The 23,467-nt window shown below is 36.4% G+C and overlaps 1 protein-coding gene across 15 annotated transcripts in view; it reads left to right on the top strand.

Annotated features, from left to right (window-relative positions):
* The first annotated feature begins 509 nt into the window (after nucleotides 1–509).
* The window catches only part of AHI1 (Abelson helper integration site 1), a 210,066-nt gene continuing 187,108 nt past the window's right edge, over nucleotides 510–23,467 (top strand). For 2 of the 15 annotated variants that reach the window (XR_015726128.1, XR_006782862.2), the window contains exons 1-6: nucleotides 515–725; nucleotides 2,727–2,859; nucleotides 4,996–5,078; nucleotides 5,176–5,243; nucleotides 6,733–6,857; nucleotides 20,605–21,164. Coding sequence is in view for 12 of the 15 variants with exons in the window: in XM_087865511.1 (XP_087721637.1) it covers nucleotides 5,234–5,243; nucleotides 6,733–6,857; nucleotides 20,605–21,164 (695 nt within the window). In the remaining 3 variants the exon portion in view is untranslated. Of the gene's footprint in view, nucleotides 726–817; nucleotides 1,066–1,085; nucleotides 1,188–2,726; nucleotides 2,860–4,995; nucleotides 5,079–5,175; nucleotides 5,244–6,732; nucleotides 6,858–20,604; nucleotides 21,165–23,467 lie in introns of those variants that run through there. The other 13 variants (XR_006782861.2, XM_087865515.1, XM_045814761.2 and 10 more) reach the window with 11 other exon arrangements.

Genomic DNA, 23,467 nt, shown 5'->3' with positions numbered 1-23,467 from the left:
GGCGCGATCGCTTGGGCGGTGACGTGTCTGCTGCTTTGCCTCATTCAGGCTTCTCGGCCTCGGCGGGTTCCACGACTGCCTCCCTGTCTCTCTCTGCCCCCTCTCGGTTTGTTTTTTGTTTTTTTGTTTTTGTTTTTTTTCTTTTTTACCAGTGCTGGCTACAGTTCTGAGTGACAGAACGCTTTTAGGGGGGTGACGACCATCTAGATGGGCTCAGACCGTACGCGTCTGCAGGGCTTCTTCGCGCTTGGGAGCAAGAGATTCTTTCTCCGGAGGGCCGCGGCCTCGCGCTTTCTACACAGGCACGACGAGTCCCGCGCGCGGCCGCCGGAGCGCGCGCCCGGCCCTAGTCTGAAGGCCCGCGGGCGAGGCGCGCGCACCACCTCCGCAGGCACCGCACTGCTGCAGCTCGGGGCCCACGCGTAGGTGGCGCGGGGGCGGGGCCGCGGTCGCGGATGGGCGCAGAGGCTGGGCAGCGGACCAGGCCGGGAGCTCGGGCCGCATCGGTTGTCGTGGGAACGGCGGCGTAGGCAGGCACTGACGTCAGCGGGCGGCGCGCTGCCCGCACTGCGGCACCGGTCGGTTCTCAGAGCCGGAGTGGCCGGCGGCTAGGGTGGCTAGGCGGGTGCCTGGTCCCGCCCCGCCCGGCGCGGGGAGCCCTTGCGCATAGCCTGAGCGTCGGTTCCGGCGGGACGGACTGTTGGCCGCTCTGGACTCTGTTCTCCGTGAGTACGCTGCAGGCCTGCTGGTGGCGGGAGCCCCAGCTGGGCGCTTGGCCTGCCCCGGCCCTCTCAGAGGGGGCGGCGGCTTGGGGGACAGCTCGGGTCCGCGGGGGCGGGGGCCGCGGGCCGCGCTGCGCCACCACAGGCCGACCCGCCGAGTGCCGCGGAGCGGTGGGATGTAGTTTTTAATGAATACCTCTAAGTTCTTTCCCGCTCCCTTCCCTGGGTTCCCGTCTCGTTGAGTGCTCGGCGCGGTGTCCAGATCCACCGTGGAGGGAATGCAATCTTTGTCTTTCCCACTCCGGATTCTGGCTTAAAAGCGTTTAAATCAGACACGCACTAAGTACGTTTATTTCCTTTTAGGGTGTCATTTTGGTGCTCAATCTCGAACGTGTAAATGCCTTCTTAATTACATCCGAGAAAAGGTGATCAGTGTGTGAACGTTTATAAGCGTCGTTTCGATATGTATGTATACAAATAGGAAAAAAATACACTGTGTGCTATATTTCAGCATTACTGTGTAAACATATTCGCTGAAGTGTATAGGTTTTGCTTTTTTGAGAAAAGAAAGGATGGCAACAATTTTTTCACCTGTTGCATTAACTATTGCTGTTACTGCTTGGAGTTTCAGGGAAAAGATTGCTCCTTGTGAGAACTCTGGGAAATTTCTAAAAATATTTGAAAAATCCAAATACCAAATGTTCTTTAAAACCATATTTAGAATCTTGTTTATTTACGGAGAGTATCTTGATTATCAATTGAATTATGTATACAGGTTTTTTGTTAGTTTCTTTTTTTCCTCTCCTATAAAATTCTCCCCTTGACCTTTAGACACTTATTGGCCGAAAATCAGATATTTAGAGACAAAGAAAAATGAGATGAAACGTAGTAGTTAATTTTCCTATTTAGTATTTTTTAGCAGTTCCTATTAAAGGGTTTGTGAGGGAGAATCTTTAAAATAGTGGTATATACGAGGCTCAGGGGTGTCATTTTAAGTTTGACCTTATTTTTGCCAGTGATGTTACTAATCAAATATTAGTCATTAATTCTATAATGTATTTGCTATGGGACACATTAATGTTTAGAAATTATTATTTCTGTAACATACTTGCTATATTAAGTAGTATTAGTGTTTATTCAACTGTGCATTGAACTACTGTAATAGTAAATAATATGAATATGCAATTCACTTGATGCATTTTATTTATTGCACAATTACTTATTTTTAGTACTATAGTAATAGACATAAAGTAGTTTTATTGAGCACCTACAAAGTGCCAGCCACTGTGCTGATCACTTTGCTTTCAGTATTTCCTTTTCTTCTTACAATAAAGTAGGTACCGTTTTAATTTCCTGGGTGATAGAATGTTTTACCAGGGTGAAAATAAAGGACTGAGGTAGAGAGGGAGGTATGAAGCTCAAGCCATTGTGGAAGCACAGGGAAGTATTTAACTGCCCCTTGAGGTTAGAGTGCTCCCAGAGAAGATACTGTCTGCATTTAGTGTTGAAGGATAGCTAGGAGTTTGTTGGAGTGACAGAAGAAGGGCATTTCTCATTTGAGAGAGGTGTGTATGTTTAATGGTATAAAGGCAAGAAGGCATTTGGCACAATTGAAGGCCTGTAAGTAGTTTAGGTTAGAATTTAAAATGTGTGTGGAAATGTGGTTGGAGAAGGAGTCATTTCCTAAGTGGCCTTGAACCCCAATGGTAAGGACTTCCTATTTTTTCCAGTGGGTGATTGAGATCTAGTGAAGAGATTTAAACAGAGAAACGATACCATCTCGTTTGTATTTTAGGAAATTTCTTCTGCTTGCAATGAAGAGGATGATTTATTTTTTAAAAGGATACGGTGATAAAAGCATGGAAACAATCTTAAAAAAAGTAAAATCTTTCCATAGTCTTTTTATCCCTCAAGGCTGCTGCATCATGTCACTGCCTTTGAGGGTGGGGGAAGACAGTTGGAAGCAGAATTGTAGAAAGAATGATCTCCATGTTTCTTCTATAGGTGTCACCTTCCATTCATTCCTCCACCTGTGGCCGCCAGATTTCTGCCCCTTCACAAACAGCTTTGCAAACGTGTGACTTCCCGACTGGACTGCAGAGCCAGTGGACACTCTTCACAACTTGCAGCATTCTTGGTACCACACAGTGATAGAAAACTTCTTTCTTAAAACTCATTTCCCTTGGGGGGCACCTGGGCGGCTCAGTTGGTTAAGCGTCTGACTCTTGATTTCCAGTCGGGTCATGATCTCAGGATCCTGAGATTCAGCGTGGAGCCTGCCTGAGATTCTCTCTCCCTCCCCTTCTCCCACTACCCCTCCTCCCACTCATGCTCTCTCTCTTTCTGTCTCTAATAAAAAACACAAAAAACTTCTTTCCCTGGGTTACTTCTCTCCCCCAGCTTTCACTATCTCTTTGATGTCTTTTTACTTTATTTTTGGGCTCCCGGAATTCTGCCTTTGGCACTTTTTTCCCTGAAGCCATCACAAATATAAAACCTAGTTCTCAAATCTTCAGTCTAGTTCTCCTTGCTGAATTACTATATTCTATTGCCTACCAAACATAACCTGATTATACACAGAAACATGTATTTATATATATAGTGATAATAGCTGTCATTTTCAACAGGCTTACCATGTTCTAGGCATTGTGCTAAGTGTTTTATTTGCATATTCTGACCTTAATCTTTACAAAAACCTTATGAGCGATTTACTATTATTATTCTGTTTTGAAAGAATAGGAAATTGAGGTCCAGAGATTAATTTACAGGCAGGTAGAACTGGGATTTGAATCTAGGGATCTGACAGTGGTGCCAGTACTTGAAGCTGGTTAGTACCCCTCAGATACCCAGCTCAACAGCTCGATGAGTGTCCCCATAAGTATCTGTTACAATTTTAACAGATGTTTACTGGTGCTTTTTTTTAAAGGTATTATTTTAAATCATTTGACCCTTATAACAACCTTTTGAGTATGCACTGGTAGAGTGATTTTACAGATGAGGAAACAAATGCCTAAGGTCACACAATTAACTATTTGAGACTAATTCCAAGACTTGGGTTTTAAACTTCTCCACTGTACTTGTCCTGTATTTCCATAAATGATACCACTGGCCTAAGTATTCTACTTCCAGAAAATGAGAATCATCCTTGACTCTTTGTGCTGCCTTGTCAATAGTTTTTATTTAATCTTTCTGAAATGTCTAAAATACCATAAATTTTTTGTTTAATGGAAAACAGATCAAGCTGAATATAAGTAAACCTCTTTTCTTAATGACTCATAGTCATACAGCTTAGCTGTTTTCCTATATGTTGAATGACCATGGAATTTATAAATATTAAGTAATTATTTGCTCTATATTTTTTCTACTTATGTGTTGTCAGGTTTTAATCACTGATGCACTTGCCTTTACATCTTCTCTCTTTTCCAATTTGGGATAGATTGGAAAATAGATGACCAAACTTATTAGATCTGTATCTATAGGAAGAGTACATTCAGGCTCCCATCCATAAAGCATAGGAATCTTTACTATGTGAATTTAGTGATATCTATTTTTTCTCTGTACCAGAAAATTGTTATATAAGTTAACCCACATAATTAGGTATATGTATATAATCGTTCTTACCTTTTTTAGCATTTCTTCTCAGACTTTTCTATCCAGAGTACCCATAATATTAGAGGAACATAATGTGGATCCCCAGGGATCTGGAGCTTTAACAGATAATTGCTCAGGCAACTCAAATTATGTTTTTCTTCTTTTTTTTTACAGTCTTCAGTTTTAGTCTTAAAAATGTGTGAACGTTGTGTTCTGATGTGGAAATTAATATGTTTGTTTTGGACATATACCCTCATCTTTAAGTAAAATTGGAAATTCAAGAATACATATACTGAGTTTATCCCTGGTTTTGATATATAATAATACACACCCAGATATTTGAGGAGGATGGTACAAATGCTTGTGCTTAACCTTTTTTATTGCAACATTTTTAGTGGCAGGTACAAAAATGTTTAAATTCATTATCTGCTATAATGAATATGCTACCCACAAGCATACTTTACTAATATAATAGTGTATGCTCTTGGGAAAGTCAATTCTGGGGTGGAGTTTGTTTTCCTAAAAGTACATTGAAATGTTTATTTTTTACTTAAAACACTTTTAAAAGTGCATTAGCATATCAGCTACATATTTACTGCCTTTCAAGATTTTAAAAAATTTTGTTTCAAATATATAAATATTTTATTCAAATATAACCCAGTTTTCTTTACCTTTTTTTCAGACTCTATGCTGATTCTGATGTATTTAAGTCATATGCGTAAGACTGGATAAGAGAACTTAGCTTTATTGGTATAACCTGATGAGGTAGTGGACAAATCACCATGTAAACTTGTGTGAAAAATGTTTTGTAATTTTTATTTACAAATTCCATACTACAAATAAATTTTCGTTGTTTTAATAGGATCCTGATTGAGTCATTGCTTTACATTACAACTCAATGCTCTCTCTAAAGCTGAGATATGCCCACTGGTAAGACTTCTCTGAAATTTATATATGCAATACATTTTATTTGTTTATTTACTTATTTATTTTGAAGTTTGAATTATTTTTAGGGGTTCTTTGGCCTATTAATATATTCACTAAATATTACATTTAGATACTGAATAGTTCGTTTTTCAGTTTTCTATTTATTTTATTTTTTAATTTCTTTTAATTTTTTTTATCAATTTTCTATTTAACGTTAAGTATTAAGGCTAGTACATATTTAATGGATGGCAGTTTGGGACTCTAGTGAACAAGGTAAATAATCATTACAACATATGGTTAGTTTTTATCCTTTATCATCAAAATGGACAGTTTACTATAGAGTAGGTACTGGCAAACTCTTTCCTAAAGGGAAATCTAGTAAATATTTTAGGTTTATTCTCTGCTGTAACTGCTCATCTCTGCCACTGAAGCATAAAATCATCTGTAAGAATTCTTAACAGTGGGCATGGCTGTATTTCAGTAAACTTTTGTATAAAAGTAGATGACTGCTCTGCAGACCGTAATTTGCCAGCACCTGCTCTGGGGAAATCATCCATTCATTCAGCATTTATTCAGCATTAAAACATGTTTATTGAGTAGGTACTCTGTGCTAGATCTCATGATAGTCGGGATGATAGCATAGTATAGTGGGAGACAGAGACAGTATATTTGTGTAGATACAAAATAATTATACAGTTTCAAGCTGTGTTAGGTGCTGTGAAGAAAGAGAACAGTCTGCTTTGTGAGGAACAGGGAAATTGGGATGAGATTGTCAAGAAATGTTGAACAGGCAGCTTAATATCAGGTAGCTGAGATGTTAGAGGAAGTTTGCACCAGGTAGAAGCAGCTTCACAGGGGAAGAGAAGAAGGGCAAAATGGCCAGAATGTTAGGAATCTAAGGGGCTGTTTCTCTTGGTTTCAAGCTGTAGAGGGAGGCAGGCCAGGAAGTGGGAACCCTGTAGGGCCTGTGAAGGACTCATTTTATTTTGTCCTAAATGAAGCAGGAAACTGGCAAGGGAATAACATGATCTGACTTATGTTTTAAAGGAAAAATAACTTTCAGCTTTTAGTATTTATCGAATGCTAATTATTTCTTAGGGAAGCGTTAGCCATTCTTCATGCAAATGATCTTTGACATAGGATTATTCTGATTTTACAGATAACGAAGATGAAGTTTAGAGTAGTTAAGTAATTTGGTTAAGGCCACATAACAGTGGTAGATGCTACCGTGTGTCACAAGTAGAAGGTTAACTTAGTAAAGGAAACTTTTAAATGGAGTAGCCTACCCAAAAGGTAAGAGGGATATAGGTGAATGTGGTGTCACCAAAGCCAAAAGAAAAGTTTTTTTTAAGAAGGAAGGACTGGTCAGTTCTAAAGTAGCTGAAGAACTCATGCAGGTATTTACAAGACTGTGTCCTTTAACATAATCATAATGCAGATACCTGCTATAATACAGTTGTTTAGAAAATGATAGGAGTCTTTATCTTTGCAGTGGAGAGTGAAGCCAAAGTAAAAACCAGAGTTCGCTTTGAGGAATTGCTTAAGACCCACCATGATCTCATTCACGAAAGAAAAAAACTGAAGAAAAAAATTGGCAAATCTGGAGAAAAAATTGCAGTGAGTAATCAATCATTTGGTAATGGTGATTTACATATCTGCATGAAATTAAACTTTCATATTAAAACTCTGAGGAACTTTGGAAATTGAAAATAGTAAATCTATGTCCTAGTCAATAGCACATGGTAAAATAAAAGTTATATTACAATCCACATGATTCTTGGGGTACTGAGTCCAGTCTTCAGTGCTGTGCTTCCGAAATAATGTAGACAAACTGATGAGAGTGGTGAGAGAATGGGCAAACTCAACTGGCCAACATATTACACATTTAAAAAAAAAAATAAAGATTTTTAACCCAGAATTGTGAAGAATTTAGGGAGTTATGTATTACTTCAGATATTCAGTGACTTATCTTTAGACTGATTGATCTGATTCTGTCCAGTAGAACCAGAGGAAATCAATGGAATCTGAAGGCAATAATTGTACTTGAGGTACACTTTCAAATGACAATTTTTGGCAGCACAGTTGAAGAGATTAAAAATGCAGAAACTCAGAACAGTACTGAACAAGTCAGCAATTGACTACAACCTGTCTGCAGAGTATTATAGTCTGTAATAGTATCCACAGTTAAGGTACTATTGACTCCTCAGACCTGTTTTGCTATATTACTTGGACCTTTTACTCCTTTGACCATAATCTGTTATGTACACATACACACACACACACACACACACACACACATACAGGCACAAATAACTTCATGTGTGTTCTGGTAATTGGTACATAGTATTTCTTTGGCAAGAGTTTTATGAATTATATATAGCTTATATTTTACTTGTAGCAAATTTTACCCTATTCTGAAATTTGCCATGTGACCTCTTCATTCTAATATTCTCTCTGGCAACCATTAATGTAATAGTATATATTCTTAAGTGAGGCAAAAATAAGTACTAACGGTGGCCAGAATCCAGCTGCACACATGTGAGAGGTTTATACTACCCCTGTTTACTGTTGCGTACTAATTTAGGACTACTGACAGTGGGACAGATTAGGTCTCCCATAGTGGATGCTGCCCTTTTATAGAATGCGCTTCTACCATACCAGTATGAGTATGGTAGGGAATAGTGGCATATGGAGGATGGAACATTGCCTATTGGTATATGCCCTCCCCTTGGGCAAGGTGGTATGCATTGGACAAAAACAGAAAGAACCTGAAAACGATTGAGGATATTTTTATGGACTCAGTCGAAATAGAATCTCATATTTTCTCTTACCATTAGAACTGGGCTTTGTGAGCATAAACTAGATGCAGTTTATGCCAGGAATGCTCAATTAAATGGATGACCAAAAAATGGGCAGAGGAGATGTCCATTTACCTATTGTCCAGTTAGATGTTGGGAACACGCAAATGTTAGGTGACTAAACATAATCTTACCCAGCCTCTTTTGGTGCATAGCAGGCCATTCAAACTCCTTCTTTATTCAGAGATAAGTATCCTAAAAAAGAATATTGAGGAAGAGATTTTTTAGCTCAAAAGAAGGGGAATATTCCTGGAGGACTTAGAGGAGAACAAAATATTTTTGGAATTATTTACTTTAGGAAATAGAGGAGAAATACCTGCTTTTATTTACTTGAGAACAGTGGTTCCTATCTTCCAAGTACTTCTAAACAGTTTATGTATATTCACTAGTTTTTAATAAAACAATGAAATGATGAGGTTTTATCTCCATTTATAGTTGAGAAAACTGGATCTCAGAGAGGTTGAATAACCTTGCCTAAATTTGCATAGTTAGTGCAGAACCAGAATTCAAACTCTTAACAGTCTTGACTGCAGACCCCACTCTCTTAACCACAACAAGTAGGACCTCTTTGAGTAACACATGAAGAGATGGGACCTCTTCAGAACGAAAACATGTACAGAACAGTCTGAGATTGGAAGGGAAGCAGGCTGAAATAAGAAAAGGAAGCAAGAAAAAGCCTGTGCTAAGAGAATTCATGATAATGGCAGATTCACTTAATTGTTTTTCAACAGTCTATTAGGCACTGTGGTAAGAATTTTGCAAATGCTTTTTCTGATTCTCATGTTAATCACAAAACGTAGGTATTGGGGCTCTTATTTTGCATGAGAGGTTTTATAAACATCAGAACAGAAAAACCACTTAACAAAGATGTTAAATGGTTTGCCAGACCCTTAGCCAGCAGTAGAGTGAGGGGGATTTAGAACCAAAGTCTTTCAGTGTTCTGCCTTTAGTTGCTTTTTAAAAACTATATCTTAGGCCTAAAATAGTAGGATTGGTACCATGGAAAAATCTAATTGGTGTTAAGATAAATTTGAGGCATTCTTCCTTGAGAAGAAATAGCTAAAACTACAATGAAATAAGTAATGAGGACATATAGAAATACTTGACCTGTAAGTAAGTGTTCCCAGACAGTGCTAACAAAGCAGAAACAGTAGAAGAGAATGATGAAAAAAATCTTCCTGAGATTAATAGAAAGAGCTAGGAAGAGGTGAGTCCATCTTGCATTCTAGGTAAAATGTATGAGATGAGAACTGTATTTAGAACTTTATAATTTCAGGAGAAAAATCAGTTTTATAAGTTTCTCAACAGAAAAGAAACGTCTGATGCATTTCATGCTTCTCTCAGAAAACACTAAATCCAGAAGACAATAAAGCAATATCTACACAGTATTGAGGGAAAAATTGTATCACAAGAAATCTGGTCACCTAAGTGTCAGTTGTTTGTGAGGTCGGTAGTGAACATGCGAATTAACAGAATTATTACAAGTGTTCCCTCCCTGAAAACAAGAAAACTACTGAAGGTGTATTATTTGAAAATGTAGTACCATTTCCAGAAACATGAATCAAAATTAAGAATTTAAGAATAGAGAATTTATGATCTGAAAATATATCTGCATGAGTCTTTTGAGACCAGCTAATCACATAGAACTTTATTATTTATGCCAAAAATAACTACTGAAGATTTATATTAGATAATTACATATGTTAATATGAGATAACAGAAGCATTGTTTTCAAACATTGGACAAAGCTTTCCTAGCTTGCAAAGAAAAATAAAGTCTTATAACTATTACTTTTACCTGAAGTGTAGTCAGAAGTTACTTCATACTGGAGTTTAAAATAAGTGAAACAAGTAATATGTAAAATTGATTATTATATTTTTGAAGTCATCAGAGGTCAAGAAAAAACAAATAACAGAATTTTTAAAAAGGAACAAAAGTAATGAAAGAAGAAATTTAAGAGTAAACTCTTAGGGGCGCCTGGGTGGCTCCTTGGTTAAGTGTCCGACTCTTGATTTCAGCTCAGGTCGTGATCTCAAGGTGGTAAGATGGAGTCTTGGGTTGGGCTCTGTGCTTAGTGGGAGTGTGCTTGAGATTCTTTCTCTCCCTTTCCCCCTCCCCCTGTGCATGCACGCATGCACTATCTCAAATAAATAAATCTTAAAAAAAAAAAACCCAAAAACTCTTAATCATGAAAATAAATGTAAACAGTTTAAGCTTCCTATTTTGAAAAGCAAACTCTAAGATAAATTTTTAAAATGTCAGGTGTTTGACTTGCAACATTGACAGATCAAACAAAAATGACATAAAGTTTAAAAGTAAAAGTTTGCAAAAATATAGACATATCTAAAAAGAAACAGAATTTTCTCAATTATGAATATATTGAACAGAAAGCTTAAATAAAATATGAACAAATTGAATTTAACCATACGTTGAAAGAATACTTTTTCTCAGCCAAATAGGTGTTCTCCCTAACAACTCAAGAATAACATAGGGGTGCTTGGGTGGCTCAGTCGGTTGAGTGTTTGACTTTTGGTTTTGGCTCAGGTCATGATCTCAGGGTCATGAGATCGAGCCCCACATCAAGCCCTACGTCAGGCATGGAGCCCTTAAGATTCTTCCTCTCCCCACCCCCCTCACACGCAAGCACACTCTCTCTCTTAAATAAATAAATAAATAAATAAATAAATAAATAAATAAATAAATAAATTTTAAAAAAGAATATCTTATAAATTGGCTGTCAATCAACATCAGTAAATCAGTACAAATAAGTTGAATAAAAACCATATGATCATATAAAAATAAGGGGAAAAGTCATAACATTGTACTTGGAAACAGGATATTAGTGATTTTTAAAAAAAATAATTTGGTGTTCATGTAACTGATAATTATGTACCCCCTGAGGTACAAACACATGACTTACTGTGTATGATTTCAGGAGTTTCCAGGGCCCCCTTTGAGAAGGGGGGGTAGTCCCTGGATGACCTATAGACACCTCACCAACAAGTACTTCCTTTAAAGTCAGGATCCATGAGTAAAGATCTCTTTTGACCCATAATTAATATTCTTGAAGTTTTAGTAAATATAATTAGACAAGAAACGTAAATAATGTTATCATAGTTTTTCTTCACCTAATATTTGTCTCTACTACATGCCAGGGACTACGCTAAGTGCTCTGCAGGCATTACCTCACCAAATCTCACAGGAATCCTATCACGTGAGTATAGATTGGAGAACTGAGGCACAGAGAGGTTAAGGAACTTACCCAGGATCTTATAACTAATACATAGTGAATCCAGATTCTTGTGACTCCAGAGCTTGTATACATGACAGCTGAGCGTTATGGCTTCCCTGATAGGCCAGTGTGTAGTGTGAGCAAATGTATGACTCTTAGTGGGGAGGGTAAGTACTTATTCTTGACATTCCAAATAGAAATGTTATCTGTGTGAATCAATTGAAAGTGAACAAGGTAAGTATACAGAAATCATCTCTTATAGCCTAGAAACACATCAGAAAATACTGCAGAACAGAAAAATTAATAAACATTTTATATATAGAAACTATGAAAGCCCTGCAAGATCTTAAAAATAAATTGTCTAAAAATACAGATTCTTATATTAAAAACTTGTGATTTTTTCTTAGTAGGTATTTAAGAAAGCTTGCACTTTATGTATGCTAGTTTTTCTAAGCTTAACCCAACAGTAGCAGTCTCTAGTGGACTACTTTTTTAGTTGACAAAATCAGACTAAAATTAATGCAGAAGAATAAAAAAGGAAGATGGACTAAAAATTTGAAAGAAAAAATGAGGGAAGTATAGCCATTCCAGATGTTTCAAGAAGTTGTAATACAAGAACCAGTACTGATACATAGTGGACTCTTGAACAGTGCAGGGGTTGGGGTGCAGTTGAAAAGTCACATACGATTTTTTCCTCCCCCAAACACTTAACTACTCATAGTCTCCTGTCGACTGGATGCTGATAAAACATAAACAGTCAATTGACACATATTTTGTATGTTATATGTATTTTGTATACTGTATTCTTAACAGTAAAGCCAGAGAAAATGTTATTAAGAAAATCATAAGGAAGAAAAAATACATTTAGAGTACTGCATGGTATTTATTGTAAAAAATGCACATGTAAGTGGCACAGTTCAAGCCTGTGTTGTTCCAGGGCTAATTGTAGTTGGTTTAGCCTCTGAGGGAAAAGGTCAGGTAGAGCCTCATTTATCTCACACTTTAAATTACATTTCAGACATTTGAAAAAGTTAAATGTAAAAGTCTAAATGAATAAACACTAAAAATAGGAAAATAGAAATGGCTGGTTTAATCTTCCAGTGTGGAAAGATATTCTGATCTTCTAAGGGATAAAAGACATCCTAAGTAAAGAGAATATTCTCTGCCTGCACACAGAAGACTCAGTAAGTATTTGTTGAATTAACAAATTTGATATGGAAGAAAACAAATGCAACTAAAAGCCAGCCAATTCACTGAGAAAAATATGTAATATCTTCTGCCAATTCACAGAGTTCATACTCTTACATATAGCTAATAATCATAATACAATAATCACTAACATTTATTGAGCACATATACTCTGGAATCAAAGATTTTCTTAGTGTTTTTTAGTTTTATCCTGTTAATCTTCAAAACAACCATATGAGTATATTCCATTCCTATTTTAACATATAAAGAAATCGTGTAAACAAATGCCATAAATATTAAGATCCTACATTGCTAAGTGAGCAAAAGGCTTGAAAAATTAATTACAAGAGAAAATAACATTGACTAATAAAATATAGAAACATTTTAAAAGAGATTCTTTTTTTTAAAAAAGATTTTATTTATTTATTTGACAGAGAGGCAGCGAGAGAGGGAACACAAGCAGGGCGAGTGGGAGAGGGAGGAGCAGACTTCCGCTGAGCAGGGAGCCCCACGGGGGGGGGGGGGGGGGGGGGGCTCTATCCCAGAACGCTGGGATCGTGACCTGAGCCCAAGGCAAGAGGCTTAACGACTGAGCCACCCAGGCACCCCGAAAAAGAGATTCTAATTGGAACGCAGAGATGATATTTCTGCCTTCCAGATAAGTATTTAAAAATTTATTACTGGTAGGTTAGAGAACAGGACTTTTTAATACAGTGCTGGCAGAAAGGTGAAGTAGTAGAGCAAGTTTAAGACAACTCTTTGGGGAAGTTTGGCTGTGGAAAGGAGTATTGTGAAGATGATGTTGATTGAATTCAGGTATTTAAGTGCTGATAGCAGGAAGTTGAGAGATCAATGATATGGGGAAAGCGGAGTTTTCTAGAACCTAGTAGAGAAGACCCACCTCTTTCTTATAAGAAGGAAAGAGAAAAAATAGCATTTTGGGTGCATGGGAATTTATGGACATGGTAGCAGAAGGTTCCAACTTCCCATATGATAGCTTTGGGGTCTCAGTTGAGTTTGTAGACTATTTTTACAGTCATACTGATTTGTGGAGTGGTTTGGGTTTTTCCAGCAGTATTCAGCAGCCTGGTTATGGTTACGGAGATGAAAATCACTTAGAACAGTGCCTGGAGTTTTGCCAGACACAGTGTGATGGGTGGAAAGTCTATAACAATGGCAGGTGATGATGAAATCAAAGCATCAGGAACTAAAGATAAGAGGGACGTGATAAATAAGAATATAATTGGGTTCAGAGCACAATGAACTGTTTATTATTTTACACCACTAGGTCTGGAGGGGTTTGATATTCAGCAGTAGTAACTGGAACAAATAAATATGAATTGGTCAGTAGAGAGTAAACACTTAAACTGTCACTGTTTTTAATTTTGAATCACATCTAAAGTTTTGCCTTTCGAAGAGGGAAATTTGAGTCATGCTTTGTTCATTATCATTATCTATCCTATATCTTGATTTTACTCCTTGATTTTCTCTTATTTCATTTTATCTTTATACCTGTTATTTTACAGAGGTGGTATCTTTTCTCATGAATAACAGTTTCTAAAAGTTTTTGTTTTGTGTATTAATTTTAAAGGGTGGAAAATATTCTAGATTCTCTAACTGTAAATAATATCCTTCAGTTGATTCATGTATTTGTTCACCTTTATAGAGCACAACATTCCAAGAGCTCAGAACTCAGTTCCCTGGAGCCTCTAAGGTCTGGTCCTTAAAATCCCAAGGCCTGAGGTATTAACCCTTTTCTGCACAACCTCTAACCAGACCGATTAGGAAAAAAAGAAGGATACAAATTATCAATATTAGGAATATAAGAGGGGATTCACTGTAGATGTTACAGACCTGAAAAGAATAAGGGAGTATTTTAAATAATTTTATGACAATAAATGTAGCAGCTTAGACGAAATGTATAAATTACTTGGAGGACAAAGACTACCAAAGCTGACTCAGAGAGAGAAATAACTTGAATATTGAACACCTTTTTTTCGAAAAATGGAATCTGTAGTTTAAAAAAACCTGCCCACAAAGAAAGCTATCTATTTTTTGCAGGTGTCTCCATTAGTAAATTTTACCAAACATTTGAAGAAGAAGTAATAATGATTCTGTACAGACTCTTATAGACTATATAAAAGGAGGAACTATTTCTCTGCTCTTTGGGGGAGTTGCAGTCATTAATTACCCTGGTACTAGAGTCAGACAAAGATACTACAAGAAACCTACACTGATATCTCCTTTGAACTTAGAACACACATCTACCATAAAATATTAGGAAATCAATACTAAATTATATGGAAAGGATAATACCCCATGACCAGGTGGAGTTTATCTCAGGAATACATCATTAATTCAACATTAGAAAAACCAATAAATATAAATCACCACTTTAAAAGATTAAATTTTAAAAAACCATGATTGTCTCAGTAAATGCTGTGAAGGACTTGATAAAATTCATCATCCATTCTCATAACTCTTTAAACAAAAGGAAGAGAATTTCCTTAACTTGATAAGGGGCATCTACAAAAACCTACAGCTAACACCATACTTAAAAGTGTAAAACTGATGCTTTTATCCTAAGTTTGAGCATGTGTCATCGTGAGGTTTCATGATTGTACTAGTGACCCTGACCGATGCAATAATGCAGTTTTTAAAAGATGGTATATAAAGATTGAAAAGGGAGAAGTAAAAGTGTCTCTATTCACAGGGGCACCTGGGTGGCTCAGTTGGTTAAGGGTTTGCCTTTGGCTTAGGTCACGATCCCAGGGTTCTGGGATGGAGCCCCGCATCAGGCTCCCTGCTCAGCGGGGAGTCTGCTTCTCCCTGTACCTCTCCCCTTGGCTTGTGCTCTGTCTCACACGCGCACTCTCTCTCAAATATAAGTGAATAAAATCTTTTTTAAAAAAAAGTGTTTCTATTCACAGATGACAAAAGTCTAGAAAAAGTGCTACTAGAACTATTGAGTTTAGCAGAATATAAGATCAAACTATAAAAACCAATTTGTTTCAATACCAATAATGAATAATTTGAAGTTAAAATATAAAAATATCATTTATAGTAGCAACAAAAGTATATAGCAATTGAGAACACATTTATCAAAAAATATGCAAGGCTTATTGTATACTGAAAACCCCAAACTGCTGCAAATAAAGATCAAATAAATAAATAGATATTTGTGTTCATGGATCAGAGAATCATTGTCAAATAATTATTGATAGAACATTATTATCCATTTTCTGGAAATTGATCTATTGATTCAATTCAATTTTATCAAAATGCCGGTAGGATTTTTTTTTTTTTAAGAATCGAAAATCTAGGGGCACCTGGGTGGCACAGCGGTTGAGCGTCTGCCTTCAGCTCAGGGCGTGATCCCGGCGTTATGGGATCGAGCCCCACGTTGGGCTCCTCCGCTGTGAGCCTGCTTCTTCCTCTCCCACTCCCCCTGCTTATGTTCCCTCTCTCACTGGCTGTCTCTATCTCTGTCAAATAAATAAATAAAATCTTAAAAAAAAAAAAAAGAATTGAAAATCTAATTATAAAATTCACTTGGAAGTTTAAGCAGTGGACCTAGAATAGCCAAAACAATTTTGAAAAAGAACAAAGTTGAAAGAATTTTACTATCGGACTCAAAGCTCATTGTAAAGTTATAGTAACCAAGACAACCTGTTACTGTCTTAAATATATACATTATATGTTAATAATAAAAAAAATAGACCTATAAGTTAGTGGGGTAGTATAGAATCTAGAAGTAGACCCAAATGTGTATGGTTAATTGATTCTTGACACAATTGCCAGGATGTGCCAGAACTGCCAAGGAGAAAAGGAAAATCTTTTCAACAAATGATGTTGGAACAGATATCCATATGCAATATTATAAGCTATGACCATATCATGTTTAGAAATTAAATAGAAATGGATCAAAGATCTAAGCATAAGAGCTAAAATTATATGACTTACAGAAAAAAACAGGATAAAACCTTTGTAACCTTGGGTTATGAATAGATTTCTCAGGATACAAAAACATGAATCATAAAAGAAAAAAGAGAGAAATTGGGCTTTGTGAAAATTCAGAATATTGGTAAGAAAATGAAAAGATAGGCTATAGATTGGGAGAAGATATTTTCAACACACTGAGAAAGTGTATGTAGAACATTTTTAAGAATGCTGTTAAAACTCAATGATTTGAAAATAACCCAGTGAAAATGGGCAAAAGATTTTAACACTTAACCAGAAAAGAGATACAGATAGCATGTAAGTACATGTAAAGATTTTCAGTGTCATTACTAATTAGGGAAATACAATTTAAAACAATAATGAAATGCCATTACATATATTAGAACAGCTAAAAAATGAAAATTGACAATGCCAAATACTGACAAGGATGTTTTGTAAGTGGAGCTCTTATACATTTGGGAATGCAAAATAGTACAGCCACTTTGCGAAGCAGTTTGGCAGATATTTAAGAAGTTAAACATCTGCTTATCACACAGCACAGTAATTCTTGGGTGTTTATGTAAGAGAAATGAAAACATAACGGTACAAAACTGGAAATAAATATTCATTAATTAGTGTATGGAGAAATAAAATGTGGTATGTATCCGTGCAGTGGAATACTGCTCAGCAATAAAAAGCAATCAACTACTACAGATGCAACAACACAGTTGATTCCAAAGATCTATGCTGAGTGAAGGAAACCAGTCATAAAAAACTATATACTGTATGATTCCACGTATGTGAAATTCTAGACAGGACCAAACTATCTTGACAGAAAGCAGATGAGTGCTTGAGTGGGGCTAGGGTGTGGAGGACTAGAGTTTGACTATGTACAAGAACATGTGGGGTGATAGAAATGTTTAACATTGTGATTATGATAGTGGTCTTATATCTGTATACATTTACCAAAATTCATTTAATTCTTTACTTAAAATTGGTGCATTTTATCGTATGTAGGTTGTATCTTGGTAAAGCTGATTTAAAAAGCAAACTGAAGCAAAAAAACCTAACTGACACAGAGAAGGGTAAAGATAAAAGGATAGGAGAAGGTGGTGGCTGTGGCCACCAGGGGTTTAACTCTGTTTTCCAGGGTCTCTCCCATGGATACACGTTATTAAACTTCTGTTTAATTTTCTCCTGCTAAATAAATAAATAAATAAATAAATAAATAAATAAATAAAAGATAAAAGGATGAGCAAAGATGTAATAGAACATGAACAAATGTATTTGGAACACTTCAAAATTCAGCAATAGCCTAATCCTTGAAATATTTAAAGTCCGTAAAATAGATGTTTTTAAACTATAGTACAACAAAACTACAAATAACGAAAATAGAAAAAAAATTTTTTTAAAGATTTTATTTATTTATTTGACAGAGAGACAGCCAGCGAGAGAGGGAACACAGCAGGGGAGTGGGAGAGGAAGAAGCAGGCTCCCAGCGGAGGAGCCCGATGTGGGACTCGATCCCAGAATGCTGGGATCACGCCCTGAGCTAAAGGCAGATGCTTAATGACAGCGCTACCCAGGCGCCCCCAAAAATAGAAAATTTATAAACCATTTGGAAATATAAAAATCATCCCATGAAGTTGTTAGTGAGAGAAAGGAAATCAGAACTACAAAAAGCACGATATTTAAAAAATCATAAAAACATCAGTACAGTACTGTGGATGTGTGGGATATACTACAAAAGATAACCTGGGAATTGTATTTATTGTTGTGGTTTTAAAAAGTTAATTGAATAAAGCAGAAACATGAAAAACAAATATAAAATAATAGTATGAAATTAAATGATATTAGTACAAAGGTTGACTGACAGATCAGTGAAAGAGAGTAAAATAAAAAACTGAACATCCTCTGATTAACTGTCCCATGGTTCCATTTTTGAAATCTTTTCTTCTAAACCATAATTCTTCTTTCCATTTCTTGGTTATCTTTTTCCAGTTATTTCCTTCAGGAGAGTCCTCACAATTTGTATATATTCCCACTACATTTCTGGCAGTCACTGAGAAAGTAAAAAGATTGTATGTGCTTCATTTGAACATAATGAAAATTCAAAGTTATTAGGTCTGACTGTATTCATAGCAAGAAAACAAAAATAAGTTTCTGAAAAGATTAGCAATGATTTTCTTTGTGTGAAGCAACCAGAATTGAGCTTTGGTTCTTCTTTTTCTCTTTAAATATTTTCTGGTTCTTTGTATTCTTAATTTTTTGCTTTCTTAACTGTTTTAAGTTAAACATGTATTGCTTATAGAAACAAAACATATGAAAATAAACTTACTTTTTAAGAGAAATTGTTTTTATTAGATTTGATTGGGGAAGATGTTTTAGAGGGTATTGCTCCGTAATTTATCCTTGAAGAATAGATAGAATTTGGAAATATATTTTAGGTAAGCAAAAGAGTCTTAGAGATGGTAACATATTGGATACATATTGCGATACTAATCCTTTCAACCTTTCTCCATCTTACACATATATTTGACATTTTCTAACTACTTTTAAACATGAGGATTTTCAAAAATTGAACTTCATGGGTGCCTGGGTGGCCCAGTCAGTTAAACATCTGACTTGTGATTTCTGCTCAGGTCATGATCTCATGGGTCATGGGATCGAGCCCTGCCTCTGGCTCAGTGTTCAGCGGGGAGTCAGCTTGAGATTCTCCCCCTCTGCCCTTCCCTCCACTCTCACACACACTTGTGCTGTTTCTCTCTTTCTCTCTCTCTCTCTGAAATAAAAAAATCTTTAAAAAATTGAACTTCAGTCTTTATTGGTAAGCTCATCCATTTCTGAAAGAATTATTCAATACTGGCATCCATCTTTTAGCACTTTGGTTTGTCCATTGTGTTTCTCAACACATCTTTTAAGCTCTTACTCAGAATTTTAATTCTAACCTCTGCAGTTGTGTTTTCTTAATCCAATATACTTTTGAATTTCTTTGATATTAATTACACTTTAAGTTCAAATTTTGTTTATGCTCTTAATTCACTTTCCCTCCTTGCTAATTTTTGTTTTATTGGATTTGATGGCTTTTCTTTCATTTTGCTACTTTCCTTTAGTTTTTATTAGTTTTTAGATGTCTAGTCATCTTTCTATGTGAGAATCTCTCTTCTCCTGAGTGTTGGTTGTTTTCAGCATACGCTGCTGTCTTGGCTGAGGGTTATACCTATCTGAAGCATGCTGCCCTGTCTCTTTATATTCAGCTGCTTAATCCTTTGAATGAAAGTCACAATCTAACACAAATGGAGGTGGGGGACAGAGCTGTCCCATCCAACTCCTCAATTGGTCACCCTAAGGTTTATCCCCTCCTTCTCCTTGTGTTACTTGACTCTGGGCTTATGGCTTCTTCAGAATCACCCTTCTCTGGAAAAGTCTTTTCCTATGGGCTGTGGTTTTATCTGCTAATTTCTTAATAGAAATTGCCTATTTTTTATTCTTGGGAAATTTCTCAAAATTTTTATTTTATTACTAGTAGCATTCCTTTTTGATTTCTAGCCTTTTTATTAAAAATATCTCATTTAAAATAATTTTGATTAGGGAAAGATATACAGGTGTGTTTAGTCTGTCACTTGACTTAATTTGATAATATTTAATATTTAGCAGCATTTTCAGTGTTGTATTTGAATTGTAGGGTAATTCTAAACTACAGACTTTTGAGTTTAGAATGTAATTATGAAGTAAGATAAATGACCTGTGCGTGTTTTCTATTGGGAAACCTGAAATGCTTTAACTCTGTGGCTCTATTAGCAATTTCTCAGATATCTTGTAATTAAAATATGGATCATTCTGCCAAAGAGAAAAATAACATTTGAGATGTAAGCAATTTATTCACTTCTGAAAAGTCATTAAGTATTTTTCCCCATGTTAATTATATCATTTAATCTGAAGTTACTCTCAGAAATTATGAATCTAATGCCAAGAGAATAAACTAGCATAGTGCTAACGAGATGGTCTACAGCAGTATCAATGTGTTCAAGTAAAAAATGAAATAAATTACCCAATATTACACATTAAACACTGATCATTGTGCTTTATCTTTATATCACTGAACTGTGCTTGGCTGAAACTTTATTACTCTGTCTTCTTTTCCTAGCTTGACACTGTTAAAAGTAATCTTCAGAAAAGTAAAGAAACTAAAAGTGATGATGTAAGGGCTACGAACATTAATAACCCAGAGAAGAGCATGCCAGTCACTAAAAGCAAACTAAGGAGTCTCCCGTCAATGCTTGAGAATCCAGATGACGTTAGTGTAGAGGAAGACAGGCAGGGAAAGGCAAGGAAAAAGGTTATGAAAACAGTCCTCCAGATGACTGCACAAGGAATGGAACTGGAAACGCCTGTGAAGAAGGTGGATTCCACACATCAGAAAGCACGAACCAGGTCACAGCCAGGTGTTGCTCACCAGAAGAGCGAGAAGGCAGATGAAGAAAGGGAAAATAATAATTTAGATGAGGAAGAAGAACTGATGCAAGTATACCAACTCCAAGTAGCTGAAGAAATGGCGAAGGAGATTAAGAAGAAAATAAGAAAGAAACTCAAAGAACAGTTGACTTACTTTCCCTCAGATACTTCATTGCATGATGGCAAATTGAACAGTGAGAAAAAAATAAAGAAAAAAAAGAAAGTTCCTATCTCATCTAAAGCTGAAACAAGGTACTTTGCATTGACAAATATAAAATGTCCTCTCTAAGAAACACTAATATTCTCGGCTTTTGAGTGATCTCTGTAGTTACACTAAGAAAATTCTTAATCTTAATCTTTCATGTGGATACATTGCCAGTACAATAATAACAGTTACCCTTTCCATGGCACCTGAGTGTTAAATGCTTTATAAGAATTAACTGATTTATTCATTGTAACAACCTTATGAGGAATAGTAATACTATTGCCCTATTTTGCAGATAAGGAAACTTGAAGGGTTTAAGTCACAGAACCAGTAAGAAGCTGAGCCAACACCTTAGCAGTCTTGCTCTAAAGTCTCTACCCTTAAACACTTATTTACATCTGCTTATTAAATAATAGAAACCCAGTTTCTCTCCTTTTTTTGAGATACAAATGCCTTTTTGGGTATATGAATATAGTATTTTTTATTATACAAATAACATTTGCTTGTTGTAGAATATACAATAAAGACATGAAGAAGCAGGTAAAGTAACCTGACCATCTAAAGGTAATCATTATAAGCAATTTAGTATTCTAGTCTTTTTCTATATATATGTATAACATACACATTTGCATATGCAGTGCGAGTGCTTCTGTGATCATATTTATATTTATATGTCTCTCTTTGGAGAAAACAAGATAAAAAATGTCTTTTAACTAATTAACTTTGTTTTCTGCAGTCCACATCTACATAAACAATTTGAGGTGGGAACATTCCATATTTGATTTTCCCCTGGCCTTCAGGGACAGTTTCCCTAATGTCCTCATCTAAAAATAATTCCCCTCTTACCAAAAGCTAGACAACCAGTGGTAACCAAAGGAAGGCAAAAAGAGTTGCTACGTGAACATGTTACTATATGTATTAACTATTTTTGTGGATCAGGAATCTGAGCGTGGCTTAAGTGGGTACTGCTGACTCAGGATCTCTCTAGGCCTACAGTCAGGGTGTCGGCTGGAGGTGTAGTCATCTTAAGGCGTGGCTGGAAGAGGATCTGCAAGCAACAGAGCTGTTGGAAGGCTTGAAATATCCACTTCTAAGCTCACTCATGTGGTGCTTGGCAGGTCTCAGGTCCTGACTGACTTTTGGCCAGAGACATCAGCCGTGTGGGCTACCCACAACATGGCCACTTGCTTCCCCAGAGCAAGTGCTCTGAGAGAGAGAGAGAGAGAGAGAGTGTAGTCATAGTCTTTATGGAAGCTAATCTTGGTTTGGAAGTGGCATCCATTACTTTTGTCGTATTTTGTCTATTACAAGTGAGTCTCTGTGTCCAGCCCACAATCAAGAGAAGGTCTAGACAAAGATACTAATAGCAGGAGGCAGGGATCAATAAGGGCCATCTTAGAAGCTACTTGCCACAGTATACTGTCAGTCTTTCTTACAGCTACCATATCTGTTATGAACTGGTAAGCCATACTCACTCTTAAATGTTAGTTCATGAATTTTATTTTATTTATTTATTAAAGATTTTATTTATTTATTTGACAGAGAGAGACAGCCAGCGAGAGAGGGAACACAAGCAGGGGGAGTGGGAGAGGAAGAAGCAGGCTCCTAGCGGAGGAGCCTGATGTGGGGCTCGATCCCAGAATGCCGGGATCACGCCCTGAGCCAAAGGCAGACGCTTAATGACTGAGCCACCCAGGTGCCCCTAGTTCATGAATTTTAAATAAAACCATAGGTTATGTGACCATGGCATGCAAAAGGTAGTTCTCTTTAAATAATAATATTTGGTGATGTGATAAAATAGCATAGCTTTCTGGAATGACTGTTTCGAAATATTTCTGTAATCTTTTTATCTCTCAACCTCTTTTTTAAAAATATGACCATATTGGAAGTCAGTTTTTTATTTAGTTACAGATTTTTTCTTGGTAAATTATTTTAATAGGCTGGTTTCTCTCTACAACTGAGTATAACTCTAGGCTGCTACCCCTTACCATTTATTAGTTCATGTGATGCAGATTTTCATATTAATAATGGCCTTCTGAAAATGTAGTGGCACACCAGCCACTGGAAAAAAACAAGTAATTAATTGTTACCTAGAAATCAGAAGTTGAATATCTGAAGTCTCTTGAAAGCAGAACAAACGCAGACACTTTTTTTGCTTTTAAATAAGGTAATTTAGAAATTCGTCCATTAATCATTTATTTGGCAAAGGGTGAGGGTGCCTTCTCATCAGTCCTATGGAAAAGCATATCTATTGCTCATAAAATACAGATTCATCTTTTTCGGAAGTTTAGAGCTCAAGTTTAATTTGGCATGGATATGTAACTCATTACCAAACGCAAAATAATACCTA

The sequence above is a fragment of the Ursus americanus genome, chromosome 11, assembly GCF_024610735.1.
Source record: "Ursus americanus isolate L20-20 chromosome 11, mUrsAme1.1.p, whole genome shotgun sequence".
NCBI lineage: Eukaryota > Metazoa > Chordata > Mammalia > Carnivora > Ursidae > Ursus > Ursus americanus.
This window is presented reverse-complemented; position numbering and strand designations above follow the sequence as displayed.